General features: G+C 35.8%; 1 protein-coding gene across 1 annotated transcript in view; it reads left to right on the plus strand.

Moving 5' to 3' along the window:
- Positions 1 to 15122, plus strand: part of HEATR1 (HEAT repeat containing 1) — a 58886-nt gene that overhangs the window by 12357 nt on the left and 31407 nt on the right. Inside the window, exons 10-20 of the mRNA XM_049868675.1 lie at positions 1429 to 1539; positions 1939 to 2056; positions 3255 to 3362; positions 5441 to 5536; positions 6005 to 6093; positions 7765 to 7976; positions 8301 to 8422; positions 9137 to 9328; positions 10475 to 10658; positions 10807 to 10943; positions 11695 to 11887. Of these exons, the coding sequence (XP_049724632.1) occupies positions 1429 to 1539; positions 1939 to 2056; positions 3255 to 3362; positions 5441 to 5536; positions 6005 to 6093; positions 7765 to 7976; positions 8301 to 8422; positions 9137 to 9328; positions 10475 to 10658; positions 10807 to 10943; positions 11695 to 11887 (1562 nt within the window). The remainder of the gene's footprint in view (positions 1 to 1428; positions 1540 to 1938; positions 2057 to 3254; positions 3363 to 5440; positions 5537 to 6004; positions 6094 to 7764; positions 7977 to 8300; positions 8423 to 9136; positions 9329 to 10474; positions 10659 to 10806; positions 10944 to 11694; positions 11888 to 15122) is intronic.

The following is a 15122-nucleotide window of genomic DNA, read 5'->3' on the forward strand; positions in this document are numbered from 1 at the left end:
GTTTCCATTGATCTAGCTTCCCTGTTCCCTCTAGCCTTCTCATCTTTGGTCTAGGGTAAATGTTAACCATTTGGTTTTATCTAGATGATTATTTTGGGGAGCGCAGTACTCATGGGTGATATTATTTATTGTGTGAGTCAACCTGTCATTTGGTTGAATGGTGACCTCTGGGAGTGGTTTGGGTTCCAAATTTAAATAGTATCTCAGGGCGGTAGTCTCAGGGTTCGTTAAATCTGAACCTACTGGTCCAGTAAATCTGGCCTTTTCTTAAGAATTTGAGTTTTATTCTACATTTTTCTCCTATTCTATCTGGGACCATCTGAGTGCCTGGTCAGAAGGGTCGGTAGTGGTAGCCAGGTACCATCTAGCTCTTCTGGTCTCAAGGGATGTCATTGTTCATGTAAACTATGGGTTCTGTAGAGTAGTTTCTTCTTTGAGTCTTTGGTTTCCTTTTGTCTTTTTAGCTCTGGATGAGTAGAGACCAATAGTTGTATCTCAGTTATTATTTTTGACGTGCTTTTGATTTACATTTTACAAGTACTTAATCCTGTAATTGTGGTGGCAGAAAAAGCCAAAGTGAATTTTCTTGCTCATCATTAGTACTTACACATCATACGGCAAAGTTAATGGTTAAGCCTGGTTTGGGCTGTATCTGAATATGGTTTGTGGCTGCTGAAAGTTTTCTGTTAATAAATGGGCTAAAATGCCTGAAACAATACATCGCAATTAGTATTCAGTAGATATTAGCTGCCCCACAGGGTTTCCAAGGAGCAGCTGTTGGATTTGAACTGCCCACCTTTTTGGATAGCAGCCCTATCACTTAACCACTGTGCCCCCGGGGCTCCAGATTGAGCATAGGCATGCAATAAAGATTATTTCTTCCTACTCTGTAAATATAGTTTAGTCTCTCTTTTTTCATTTCTTAATTAAAGAGCAGTTGATACTGTGAAAAGAATGTAGGCATTGCAGCGAGATCTACATTTGAATCCTGCCTCTACCACTTCCAATAGAGTGATGTTAATTAAGTTTTGGTGTCAGACTGCCTGGATTTAAGTCTGCCATTGCGTAACATTGGCAGGTACCTAACTGTAGGTATGCATCATGTGTTCCCCTTGCTCAGAGGGTTGGTTTGTGAATTAAATGAAAGTATACATGTGAAGTACTGTTGAGAGTTTGGGCTCTGGAATCACTGAGGTTTAAATGCCCACTCTACTTTTTATGGCACATAAGGGATCACCAAATGTTGGCTGTTGTTGCTGTTATAATTTGACCTCAGGTACAGTATGTGATTTCTTAGCCCTAGTTTCTGTATCTTTAAGTATTACAAGTTATATCTTACAGCAGTATGACAAATATTTTTAAAGTACCTAGAACATAGGAGCTCGGTAGATGGTAACTCTCACCTTTGTTAATTGTTTTGTTTTGCAGCATTCTTTTTGAAGAGTATATTTCATATAGCTCACAGGAAGACAGTGATTCTAATAAAGTATCTTTGCTTAATGAACAGTTTCTTCCACTTATAAGACTTTTAGAAAGCAGGTAAGTTATATGTATGTGTTTTTCCCTTTTTTTAATGTGTACCTGCTGTGCTATAAAGATATGATTCCCAAGTCACATAATGATATAGTGAATTGTAAAGAGACTATCCTTTTTCTTTAGAAAGGGATGGATATAGGAATTAAATATTTTTGAAATTTAAGAGGAAAGTAGGGATTGCATGTGGACTGTGGAGAGGGTAATTTTTTGTACAGATATTATATTTTTGCTATTGGAATATATTATTACCATTTGGTTTCACGTAGTTATACCATTAGTTAAAATTTGGAGATTATTAAGTCAGTAAGTTTTTAAAACTTCATTTTATGTCTTTCCTTTATACAGGGTGTGTGTTAATAACTTTATTAATAATAATGAATTAACACTTTAATTTCTTCCCAGATACCCTAGAACATTAGATATTGTATTAGAGGAACACCTAAAGGAAGTCACAGATCTAAAAAAAAAAGAGCTTTTTCACCAATTTATTTCTCTTTCTACAAGTGGAGGAAAGTATCAGGTAAGCTTTTCTTCTCCAGAGGAATTATGACAGGAGTATGTTTGTGTGATTATTTGAAGAACTGCAAAAGGAAATTTGCTACTTTTCCTACCCTCTTGGAAACGTTTCATAGAGAATGAGATTTTATACTGTTTGCTCAATTACCTAAAGTAAGGTTCTAAGGCAGGAATTGAATAATTAGAGAAAGGCTCAGTAATTTTTAAGTTAACTACGAACATGATACTTGTTCCAGAAAAGAGTATTGCGTGGGGTATTATATGTGATGTTCATTAGCAATCACTAAGTGAGGGCTTTATGTAGGCTTCAGGTGTTCCTTTCTCTCAGATCTGTGATGTCCAATACAGTGCTCAGTAGCCATGTATTGGTACTTAAATTATTGATTAGGAAAAGAGAGAGGTGGTTTTAGATTTCATGATCGTGTTAGAATTGCAGAAATTATCTGGCAACTGTACCCTCAATCTTTATACTAGAAGTTAACATATCTAAGCAGAAAGTCTTATAATTAGCCTTAAAAATAGATCTTATGAAGAAAAATATGATTAGTTTTTTTTTTCTTCCATAAAAACTGTTTCAATTCCAAATCTTAATGGACTTCATTCTTAGTTTAATTATATGAGTGAACTAAGTAGTCATTCATTTGAATATCACTGTGGTATCATTTGGAAACCCTGGTGGCGTAGTGGTTAAGAGCTGCGGCTGCTAACCAAAAGATCTGCTGTTCAGATCCACCAGGCGCTCCTTGGAAACTCTATGGGGCAGTTCTACTCTGTCCCTATAGGGTCGCTATGAGTTGGAATCAACTTGACGGCAGTGGGGTTGGGTTGTATCATTTAGATGACTTGCATCCTGTCTTCCATGATATACTTCCTTAAATTATATTTCTGTTTAGGTGCTTTTCACTTTGGAATCAGGTACACATAAAAAATAAAAATCTACTTCATATAATTCTTCACTAAATTAAACCTACACATAGACACAAGTTTACACAAAATCACACCCATAAAATTAGTGCAAATCTTTGATCTCTTGTAACTTGTATCATGTTGTGGAGACAGTTTGCTTTACTTGGTTTATGAAATTAAGATATTTCCTATTGAATATGTTGGGCGTTCTGGGTGGTTTTTGCCTGGCTTTTGTTGATCATACGCTGCTCAGATTTTATAGTGAAATCATTTGATAATTATGATGACTCCTGCAGTTTTTAGCAGATTCTAATACCTCCTTGATGCTCAGTCTGAATCATCCACTTGCCCCTGTGAGACTTCTTGCCATTAATCATCTGAAAAATATCATGGAAACATCAAAGGTTTGTGTGAAGCATCTTTTATTTGTTTTTGTTTTTTTCCTTATGATGAGCAGTGTAATTCTAGAATAAGACATTGAAGTTACTACTTAGAATTGATGTTACATAATGATAGTGATGAGCTGAATACGGCAGGTGGGTGTATTTTGGGCAAAGATTTAAAACTGTACATGCCAGTAGCCACCGTTTTAACCTGTGCATGCCCTAATAACAACTGTTTTCATATGTTTCTACGTTGCAAATTATTAATTTAACTTCAGTGTTTCTCAAACTGGAATTTTTAAACAGATTCACAGACGTTCACAAATTCTCAGAGAACTTGTTAGTTTTGAATTTTGATTTTGATAATCTTAGGTTTAAGAAGCATATTGGGTCACCTGAACGATAACTTTATACTGAGCACTGCTCCATGAACTTAGTGCTTACAGTTGCATTTGTGTTTAAAATTATGGTGGCTCCAGATACTACAGAGGCAGATTGAATTTGTAAATAATGCTTTTACACCAAAATGGTATAAAGACTTTGCAGTGATTCAAGTAGAACAGTATTTCCCTTCAGGCAATACCTTCACAACCTTTGCTGTACTAGCTTGCCACTGATAGTGTTTTCTGAAAATTTTTCTTTAGCTTTTTTTGAATGGACTCATTTTTTTTTATATAACCTCAAATCATGGATTTGAAGTGTTAATATACTTTTTAGTATAATTAAAATAGTAATGTTTATCTATATAATGCATCAAATATCTCGTATACCACTATTAGTACATTTGGAAAATTTCTGGACGAGAGAAAAGTGCTATCAGAGTTTAGTAGTGTGCAGTAGTATAAACATGCTGAACTCAAGAACTTGTGTCAAGCTCTTAGAACCAGATTCATATTACAAGTTAAATTTAATTTCAGCTAAGCAAAATTATCACATTAAATTAATTTGAGTTTTACTTGTTTTGTAGGTCTTTTCATCTCTGGCTTACAGATTTTTGTTTTGTTTTATAGTTTTAAATAGTTTTAAAATTGGGATATAAATAATAAAATAATTTAAAGCAATATGAGGCTCTCTGAGCATGTTTCTTTAAAGGGATTGATGTAGTACTTCAATTTGAGAATTGTTTTTTCATTTGATTCATTTCTATTCTGGCACACATTGTTTCTTTCACAAATTGTGCTGATAAATTTGTCTTATTGACTTGCTGAATAATTGAACTCATTGAATACTGGTCTTTCTTGTGCTAGAGAGTTTTAGATGTGTAGAAGCCATGGTAGAGCAATGGTTACTTGAAAACCCCTTGGGGCAGTTTTATTCTTTGATGTTGACACATGAAACTTTGACTTAAGTTTTGTGAATTCTGGCGGGTTTAGTTTCTCTCCCAACAGAGTGGCCTGTTTTTCATAATATTATTTTTCTTTTTACCTCCCGCAGGAGAGATCTATTCAGTTGTCAGTCCTGAATTTATTTTTATTTGTTACTTTAAAAAAGGGGATACCTAATTTTGGCAGACTGGCTTTGGAATACTTGTCCTATCCTTTTAAAAATCTAGATAGTAGTAATAGCTAACTTTTAACAATACTTACTAAATGTAAGGCACACACTGTTCTAAGCCCTAACGTTATCTAGTCCTCTCACAAACCTTTGAGATAGGTACTGTTATTAACCCTGTTTTCCAGATGAAGATCCAGAAAGCTTAAGTAACTTGGCCAAAGTCACACAGCTAGTGGCAGAGTTTTGGATTTAAACCTAGGCGTTCTGACTCTGTAGTCTATGCACTCTCAACATGTGGACTCTTGCTTTAACCAGTTGAACTCCTCAGTGGAAAGATTATAATTGGATTATGCATATTTTACTATGTTTTCAGTGGAAACTGGATAAAGTTTATACCAAATAATTTGAATCTAAAGACTCTTTAGAGATTGCCTGGTTCAATACAGGTATGCTTAGGGTGTTTAAATGTCTCAGCCAGGGCAGAGCCTCTGACCCTCCACTAGTATTCTGGAGTGCTTTCCGCAAAACTCTGCTTTCTTTCTAGTGTAAAGCCTTGTAAAGTTTTTAGCAACCAGAAAATCCGTATTTCTTTTCTGTTCCCCCAGGAGAGTATTGATGAATCTTTCATAAAAGAAGCTATTTTGACCCGATTAGGTGATGATAGTATAGACGTTGTTCTGTCAGCTCTAAGTGCTTTTGAGGTGGGTGCCTTTGTTACTCATTGAAATATAATTTTTGTTTATAAATATTTTCTTGGCCCTTCTCACATGAACCTGTGCTCTAAGCAGTAAAATATTTCAAATTATTCTGCCATTGGGAATTTGTACTCTGGAGAGCACAGACTTAGCCTGCTTAGGGGGAGCTCATAAGAATAATTAGACCGTACAATTTGATGTATATGAAATTTCCTCAAAAAGGAAAAGTGCCGTATAAATTTTTATATTGCTTTTAATATATTTTTATCAATACTAAGTGTCTTGGGACCATGGAATATGAATTCATGAATGTCACTTTTGCGAAATTGCTCTCATAAAGCTTTTAAGTTACACTAGGATTCTTGGGAGAGAAATTCTTTAAATTTTATTATTTTTTAAAGTTCATTTAAAAAGCACCATGTGTGTTTGAAGCAAATAAAAATTTATTCATTGTTTTTTTTTTTTCCCTCCTAGATTTTCAAACAACACTTTAGTTCAGAAGTAACTGTTGTGAATCTTCTGAACCTCTTTCGAAGAGCAGAACCTTCAAAGAATAGGGAGTGGTATGTATTCATTTCCCCTTACAGCCTTCTGAGTTGTTAACGCTTTTGTTTCAAGTTCATATTGGTTTTCTTTTTTTTAACATTTTTTGTGACTTATATAACCTTTGGCGGTGGTAGTAGAATGGATCTTAATGTGATACTTTCTTCCATTGTACAAATAATTAATTTGAGTTTGTGGGGGTTCATTAATACTATTCTCTGTGTTTGAATTTTTTCGTAGTAAAAATGTAAAAAGTATATAATATATGAAATAATACTGAATTCTGAGAAGCAGAAGTAGGTTAAGTTTTCTACTTTATGTAGCTATATATTTGATTTTTTTACAAGAATAACATTGTATAATTAAGAACATACACAATTATATCAAGCAACAATAATTTCAGGGACACGTGACCCTTACTGTATTAAGTATTTGATGAACTCTGGTCATTTCATTTTTGGCACCTAAGCTTTCAGCATGAGGAAATGACTAAGCATGTGTTACATGTTTTTGTATCTGCCATATCTAGTTCTTAGCAGATAGGAATGAATGAGTGAACTCTGATTTCTAGTGGGGAGGACATTTAATGCTATATATTTTATGTTTTGCTTTACCTAATGATGGACCCCTGGTGGCACAGTAGTTAAGAGCTCAGCTGCTAACCAGGAGATTGGTGGTTCATATCTACCAGCCGCTCCTTAGAAACCCCATGAGGCAGTTCTACTCAATTCTATAGAGCTGCTATGAGTTGGAATCAACTTGACGGCAATGGGTCTGGCTTTTTTTTTTTTTTTTTGGCCTGTTGATGTCTCAGTGACCAATAAGCAACCCTGTGATAAATGGAGAAAATATTGAAGTTATCAAGGGTTTTGTTTTACTTGGATCCATAATCAGTGCCCATGGAAGTAGCAGTCAAGAAATTAAATGATGTATTGCATTGGGCAGATCTGCTGCAATAGACCTCTTTAAAATGTTAAAAAGCAGAAGATGTAACTTTGAGGATTAAGTTGTACCTGACCCAAGCCATGCTATTTTCAATCACTCATATGCATGTGGAAGCTGAACAATGAATAAGGAAGATGGAAGAAGAAATGACGCCTTTGAATTGTGGTGTTGGAGAAGAATATTGAACATACCGTGAACTGCCAGAAGAATGAACAAATCTGCATTGAAAGAAGTACAGCCAGAAAGCTTCTTAGACGCAAGGATGGCGAGACTTGATCTCACATGCTTTGGACGTGTTGCCAGGAGGGACCAGTCCCTGGAGAAGGACATCATGCTTAGTAGAGAGTCACTGAAAAATAGGAAGACCCTCAAAGAGATGGATTGACACAGTGGCTCCAACAATGGTCTCAAACATAGCAATGATTGGGAGGATGGCGCAGGACAGGGGAGTGTTTCATCTGATGTACATAGGGTCGCTATGAGTTGGAACCAGCTCAGTGGCACCTAACAACAGCAATGATGTCTTCAAAAACAAAAAGACTTGGGAAGGTTAGAATTTAAAATTTTTGTCCCTGATAACTTATTTATTAGCGTGGACTTTAACGTCATGATGGTTCTGACATGATTTTTGATAAGGAGACCAGGGTATTTATTGTTAGTGGAGCTAAAACAATGCAGTGATGAATTTTTGCTGGGTAGAAGTCTGTAGTGTGTTTGTCAAGCAAGTGTGCATGCATGTCTTTTAGGTACAAGGTGCTTGAGATAGCAGCAGGCGTATTAATTAAAGAAGAGATCCTGAGTGAAAACCACCATTTGGCGAATCAGGTGGTGACACAGTTGCTGCCATATATGGTTGTCATCAGTGATGATAAGGAATCTGCTGAGATGAAAATTGCTGTACATTTATCAAAATCAGGAATTTGCTCTCTGCACCCTCTATTAAGAGGCTGGAAAGAAGGTAAAAAATTCAGTTGTTTCTATAGAAAGAAAGAACAGATAAAATTTAAAAAGAAGTTAAGTACAGTAAACATTTGGCTGTAATTGTTATTTTCAAGTTGTGTTTGTATACGCCAGTAAGATTTTTAAAAATTTTTTGTCAAGATAGAAAGTATACAGTGAAAAGGAAGTAGAACTACAGACAGATTGATTCAGATTTGGCTAAAAGAAAAAAAAAAAAAAACCTTCATATGAAAATAGTAAAGTTTTACCTGAATTCCTTATTTCACATGATTCTTTGGGTGTTAGTCACACAAGTGGTTTCTATATGCAATTTTTTTAACAGCTCTTGAAAATGTGTTTAAAAGCACAAAGTCAGGAAAACTAATTGGTATAGCAAATCAGAAGATGATTCGGTTGTTGGCGGATAATATAAATTCAGGGGACCCTTCTTCAATGTTAAAGATGGTAGGTATGCTGTCATAGCCCCCCTAGATTTCCTTCTCATAACTGTTAGGTTCTCAGCTTTTGCCTTCCTGGATCCTGCTTCTGCTGCTGCTGCTTTTGCTCCTTCCTCTCCTCCTCTTCCCTCACCCTCTGTCCCCTGTCTTTCTCCTCCTCCTTCATCCTTCCTCTTCCTTCTTCTCCTCATTCTTTTTTTAGCATTGTTGAGTACTTTGTTGTTTTGCTCTAAACATGTACAATGTTGTTTGGTATATCCTGCAGGTTATTTGAAATCCTTAACATTTTGAATCCATTTTTTCACTGCAATTCTGTATTGGACCAGTAAGAATAGTGTGTACATTGCACTTTTTGTCTCTCATTCTAATTTAAAATATTAGAATATAGTCGTATTTTTTGTCAAAAGAGTAAAATATAGCCTGAAAGAGGAGAAAAATACTTTTAATAGTAAAAAAAATTTCTGTGAAAGTATTAGTTTAGGTTTGTGATTTTTGAAACATTTGTCCAATAGGCAAATGCAGTCACATTCTTTACAGTTTCTGAAATTATTTGTTTTTGTAATTATTTAGAAATCAGTACTTAACTTTTTTTTTTTTAAGGCTTTGTATTTGTCATTTTATTTTTAACTTAAAATACATGATACCCTGATAGACCTGAGATAGAAAAATGGCTTTATGAAAACCAAGACCTGGCAGTAATAGAGTGTGTTTACTTTTCAAGGTGGAGGATTTAATAAGTGTCAGTGAAAAGGAGGCCTATAACCTGAGGCAGAAAGTGACTTTTCACGTGATAATGTCTGTGCTTGTTGGTTGCTGTTCATCTTTAAAAGGAACTCACTTTCCGTTTGCAATGAGAGTCTTCAGTTTGTTGCAGAAAAAAATAAAGAAGCTGGAAAGTGTCATTACTGCAGTGGTAAGGAGAACAAAGTCTCTGGAGAGTTGAGTGCTGAGGAAAGTGAGAACTTGGCTGTTAGTCACAGCGAAGCCGAAACGACTGGGGCTGGGATGCTGAGGCTGTGGAAACTGGCTGGGTGAAATGCGGAATGGCCTTGGGTAATAGTTGTGGATTAGGTGGCTGGCTGGCTTTTGCAGAAAATTTAATTGAATTACAAAATTTCAAGGTTGCAAAGTTTTGTATGTGATGTTTGGAGTCTTTATCATTATCTTTATCATATAGCTATCCAAGCTATGCTTATGTATCTCTAGTGATGAATACATCTCTTGGTATATTAGTTGTTGAACAAAATATTACTTCATTCTATTGTTTACCAAAAACAGATCTTTTATATTATTTTATTTTTCATATTACATTAGACTTGGGTTTTCCTTGCTGTTGTCTTTGACAGCGTTACTAAGGGACATGTTTTAGCTGTCTGTATTTTACCTGGTAACACCTCTTAAGGTAACAAGATAATTGATTTTAATATCTGCCACGTATAATAAATACTATTTTGTTTCTATCTGTCCTCCAAACCAGGGAGGTTTCTAAAGAGAACAACAAGGAGGTGGATTCACTTCTAATTTACTACTCTGCACTCACCTGTACGTAGTCTCATTGGTCACTTTCCTGCATCTTTATTCACGTTCCCCTTTGGCATTTGCAGTGACGTTTTGCCACTTGTTTAGACTCATCTGTAAATTTGGAGATTATGCCGTGTATCTTCTTCAGATTAGCAGTAAAATTATGAAATGAAAGCAGTCCCTCTAGGGATCTCTTGGAAATCTAGCTCCTTGTTGTTCTCTTTAGAAACCTGCCTGGTCATTCCTATCCTTTATTTGATAAATACAACTTATATGAATAAAATTTTTTTAATGATAATGTTTAAGCAAAAATAGGTAAAATGAAGCCATAGGTAATACATCTGTGTCTTGTGAATAGTGATAGCTCTCTGTTAAAATCTGATGGAAGCTGTTATTCCTCTCTCCACTTAAATGCATGTGTAGATAAAATACTGCATGTTACCCACAGGGACTCGTACTTCCCTGTGGTGTACCCACAGAACCCATATTAAGAACCCCTTTAAGTTTGTACTGATTTGTGTTTCCTTTAACATTTCAGGAGATCCCCCCAGAATGGCATTGTGAGCTGACGTTAGACAGAGACATACCCGTGGAGCTGTGGGCACATTACATAGAACAGCTCAACACGGGTCAGATGATTGCTGTGGAGGACTCTGTCTTACTTGTATTTGCACTAAAAAACTTTATTCATGCAGTGAAGGTTCCTCAGTGTTTTCCCAAAGGTGAGACACAAGCTGTGAAGAGTTTCAGCGTGATGCTCTGGAAAACTGAATGTACTGACTCCATGATTATTCTTTTTCTTGACTGAAAAGTCTCCAGCAGCATATTCACCAAGGTTTATGCATTTTCTTTGTCTTCCTGTCCACACAGATGATAGATGGTGGAACCCTGAACAACTGAAAGGAGACAGCAGAGACTGTCTGCACTTGCTTATTGAGCTCTTTGAGACGATACTCGCTGGTACTGATGCTGTTCACTTCAGGGTTCTGATGAACCTTTCCATAAAGGTATCAGGCCTGTCCCTTTTCGGCACACGGAGTATAAGAAGATGTTGTAGATTATTTAGTTACGACAATTCATGCTTGGGAAAATGGAAGCAGACTTTTAAACAGTGATGAGGATATGAGAATAAGCACAGCCTCTGTACAACAGTATTGTGACCATGACGTCTATCCGTAGATTGGACAGAGACGCACCTTGCTCCATGCCTAGTCATGCGTTAGGCCCTCATTTTATTTAATGACAGAAGCCCAGTCAGTGTGGTTGATTCAGTGCCATTTTATAAATGAGAAAACTGATAGAAAGATTATATGCACACAGCCACTCAGCTGAGGAATGTTATCACAGGTACCAGTGACCTCCGTGTTGCCAAGTTCAGCGGTCACTTCTTCGTTCTTGTCTTGCTGTCAGCAGCATTTGGCACAGTAGAAGTTGATCACTCCATCTCTGAAGTACTTTCTTAACAAAGTTTCCCAGATGCCACGCTTGTCTTAGTTTTCCACTTAGTGTCCTCGTCTTTTTTGTTCAGCGTGTTGAGGTGCAAAATTACAGGTGTTGGAATATCACTGTTCATTTATATCCTTCCCAGTTGGTTAAAGTACCAAATACAGAAGATTTTCTAAGGGTCTGCTTACAGAAAGCAAAACACTGCAATAAGTTATTTATCTTCTATAACTGTACATTAATGAAAAGAGGATTTGGAGCCAACTTATTTATTTTGTGTAAGAATTAAATTTTTTTTTTTTTTTTTCAAATTAGGTACATCTAGAAGACGTTTTTCAGTTATTCAAGTTCTTTTCTGTTTTATGGACCTATGGTTCTAGCCTTTCAAATCCACTCAACTGCAGTGTGAAAACAGTGCTACAATCTCAAGCTCTTTATATTGGCTCTACAATGCTCTCTTCTCAGAAGGCAAAGGAGAAACACCAGCTTGTATCCGCATCTTCTCCAGGTATTGGAAGTAGCGTGTTCTGTACTGACCAACTGTTAATGCATTCTCTCGCTGATGTTTACGTAGCTTGTAGTTGGGAGAATCATAACTTTATTCATTTTGAAATAAAATGCACACACACAGACTTTTCTGGTTACTTTTAAGTATCACTTTTAAGTTATAAATGGTAATTGTGGAAATTCATCAAACACAAAAATATAATAGTAGAAATGACTGATGACTACGCATAGGGTTTTTTTTTTTTCCTTTTTTAAATATAGGTTCTTGATATCCAGCTATTCATTTTCTGAGCCCCAGCAGTCACAGAATTATATAGGGATGTCAAATGGTCATAACACAATTCCATAATCCGTTGACTACTTATAAAATAGGCCACTCAGTCCTCAGTGGTTTTATCCTTTTTGTCAGGTATAAGTTCGGGTTGAGTTCTCACTAGTGGAGCATCCAAAGACAAAATTCTTACTTTTTATAGTGGTGTTGCAAATTTTGTAAAAGAGAATTTCATGAAGTTGATGAAAGTGGTATTGAAAAATGGATCGACTAACTTACAAAGCTATTGACAAATGAGAAGATCTGGCAGAAATTAGACCAGATAGTGATTGAAAATGAGCTTAATGGATATGATTGATGCTTCAGACTGGGATGATTTTGGTATAAGTGGCCCTTGGGAAGTATGAAGATGCCCTTGCTTTTGTATTTTCCCCAAATCATTCTTTATGAATGCACTGTGAAAGCAAAGTGCGTGATAATTCAGTTTTCTGTGAACACTTTCTCACTGTTTTATTAACTTTTATTAGCTGCTAGAAAGAGTACATAATTACAGTTTTAACAAAATATTTGTTAAATATGAGATGGATTTAAAATTTTAAGTTTTATTTACAAGATAAAATCCCATGAAAAGAATTTGTTCTCTTACTACTCACCATAAAATTTTAGTCCCTATCTTGGGTAGGTTTACTGTTAGGAACTTCCTGTACATTTTTTTACTTCAATTTTTCAATTAAAATGCCAGTTATTGGCATCTTACTAAGTATTAATAAGTAGAAATTTATCCTTTTGTAAAATGCCTGAAGAGTCTTTCATTGCGTGGAGGTTAACACTATTTATTAAAAACCATTATCTACTGTTGAACTGTGGGTTTTCAAAACCCAGCCCTGGTGACACACTGGTTAAAGTGATCAACTGCTAATGGAAAGGTCGGCAATATGAAACCAGTGGTGGCTCCACAGGAAAAAGATGTGGCGGTCTGTTTCTGTAGAGATACACAGCCTTGGAAACCCTATGGGGTCACTGTGAGTCAGAATTGACTCGATGGCAGTGGTTTTAAACTGGGTTTTCAAAAAGTATATGTATTTAGAGATCATAACTATGCCGGTTTTCTAAATAGATACGAAATACCCACTATGCTTTGACATTAAAGGCCCATGAGGAACGTAAGTCTCTATAAGCAGCAAGACCAAAGGACTTAACTTTCCACTGGTATCACTGCAGGACAAGTTCCCTGCCAACCCTAGCTACCTTGTCCCCTGTTCTCCTTCCCCCCTGTCTAAAGTATGTTTGCATGTATGCTACATAGGCATGTCATGGTACTCCACTGCATACAGGAGAGAGGCACCTTCTACGTGGAAGGCACCTTCCACTAGAGTCTCTGAAGGCCACTTTATTACTGTGTTCTAACCTGGGGTCCACAATGAGCTTCTAGCTGTACCTTGTCTGTGAGGAGTCTAGAGAAGTGTTGGCTGGTATCTGTTCTAATATATTTTAAAAAGTGTTATGATGCTCAAAAGAAGAAGATACTGCCACTTTTTATGTTTTTAATTAATGATCAGTATACAGTATTATATGAACTAAGTTTTTGTCAGTAGCTTGGGGCTCTAACCATTTATTACATTTCTATGAAGATAAGTATTCCTGCTCAGAGTCCTGCATAGAGCAATATTTGTTGAATGAATAAAACTATCATTTGTAATATGGGGGCTGCCTTTACTTAGTTTGTTATATTTAATCAATATAGTAAGTTTACTTGCATGTTTGAAAGGAAAACTCAAATATATTTTAAATTTTTAAGTAAAATCCCCAATTTTAAATCTAAATAAAATTAGTTGAAAGCATGAAGTCACATATATATCTTTTCTTTTAAAGTAAACAAAATGTACTTTTTTTGGTTTATAAATCATCTAATATTAACTTTTCCGTAACTGAGCACGTCAAGATCAAGATCAATCTATTAGTTTTACTATTTAGAAACACCTGAAGTTTAACTGCCTTGAATGAAAACAGTAGTCTCTCATTGCTTTTTTTTTTTACCTCTGTCTCCTTTTTCCACATAGATTTTTAAAGAGAAGAAAGTAAAAGCTGATTGCAAAAATAATGTAGCTTTGACTTATAGTGGGTGCTACTGTATTATTTGAACATAGCAACCATATAGTACTTAGCACTTTGAATTTGAATTTGTCTGCAAGCTCTGTTCCACTGTACAGGGAATATTAACAAATAAATGTCTTGGCCTGAAACTGCCCCTTGTGTGAATTCAACTTTCCAAGAGTTTGTTTCTGATTTTGTTTTATAAATTAACCTTATAGAGACCAGAAAGGATTTCCAGCTTCCATAGGATGATCTGAGCTTCTCAGACAGATTTGAAAACTTGTCAAGCGTCTCTGATAGGATTTAAAAAACCCAAATCAAACCCATTGCCGTTGAGTCAGTTCCGACTCGTGGCAACCCTATACATTGACAGTGTAGAACTTCTTCATAGGTTTTTCTTGGCTATAATCTTTATGGAAGCAGATTGCCAGGCTTTTCTTCTCTGGTACCGCTGGGTGGGTTCAAACCACCAACTTTTAGGTTAATAGTTGAGTGCAAACTGCACCACCTTGGGACCTAGGATTTAAGAAGTAGCCTTCTTATTAAATTCTTTCACTAAGTTATATATGAAATGGATCATTTCTAGCAAAATATAAATTACCAGAATTTGTCCCAGAAGTTAGAGAGAATGAAATAAAGCCTATGTAACCAAATTACCATGACAGGAGTATAGAGATAGCTCTTCAAAAAAAAAAAAAGGCCCAGTTCAGTTGGTTTCACAGATGCATTCTACCAGAAACGGGTTATTCCAGTGCTGTTTAACTTAATAGGGCATAGGGAGAGAAGGAAAACGTCTAGGTTCTTTGTTTAAAACAGGTATAATATTGACGTGAAAACTGAGAAGGATAACAGACAAAAACAATAGGCCATA

This window comes from Elephas maximus, chromosome 24, assembly GCF_024166365.1.
Source record: "Elephas maximus indicus isolate mEleMax1 chromosome 24, mEleMax1 primary haplotype, whole genome shotgun sequence".
NCBI lineage: Eukaryota > Metazoa > Chordata > Mammalia > Proboscidea > Elephantidae > Elephas > Elephas maximus.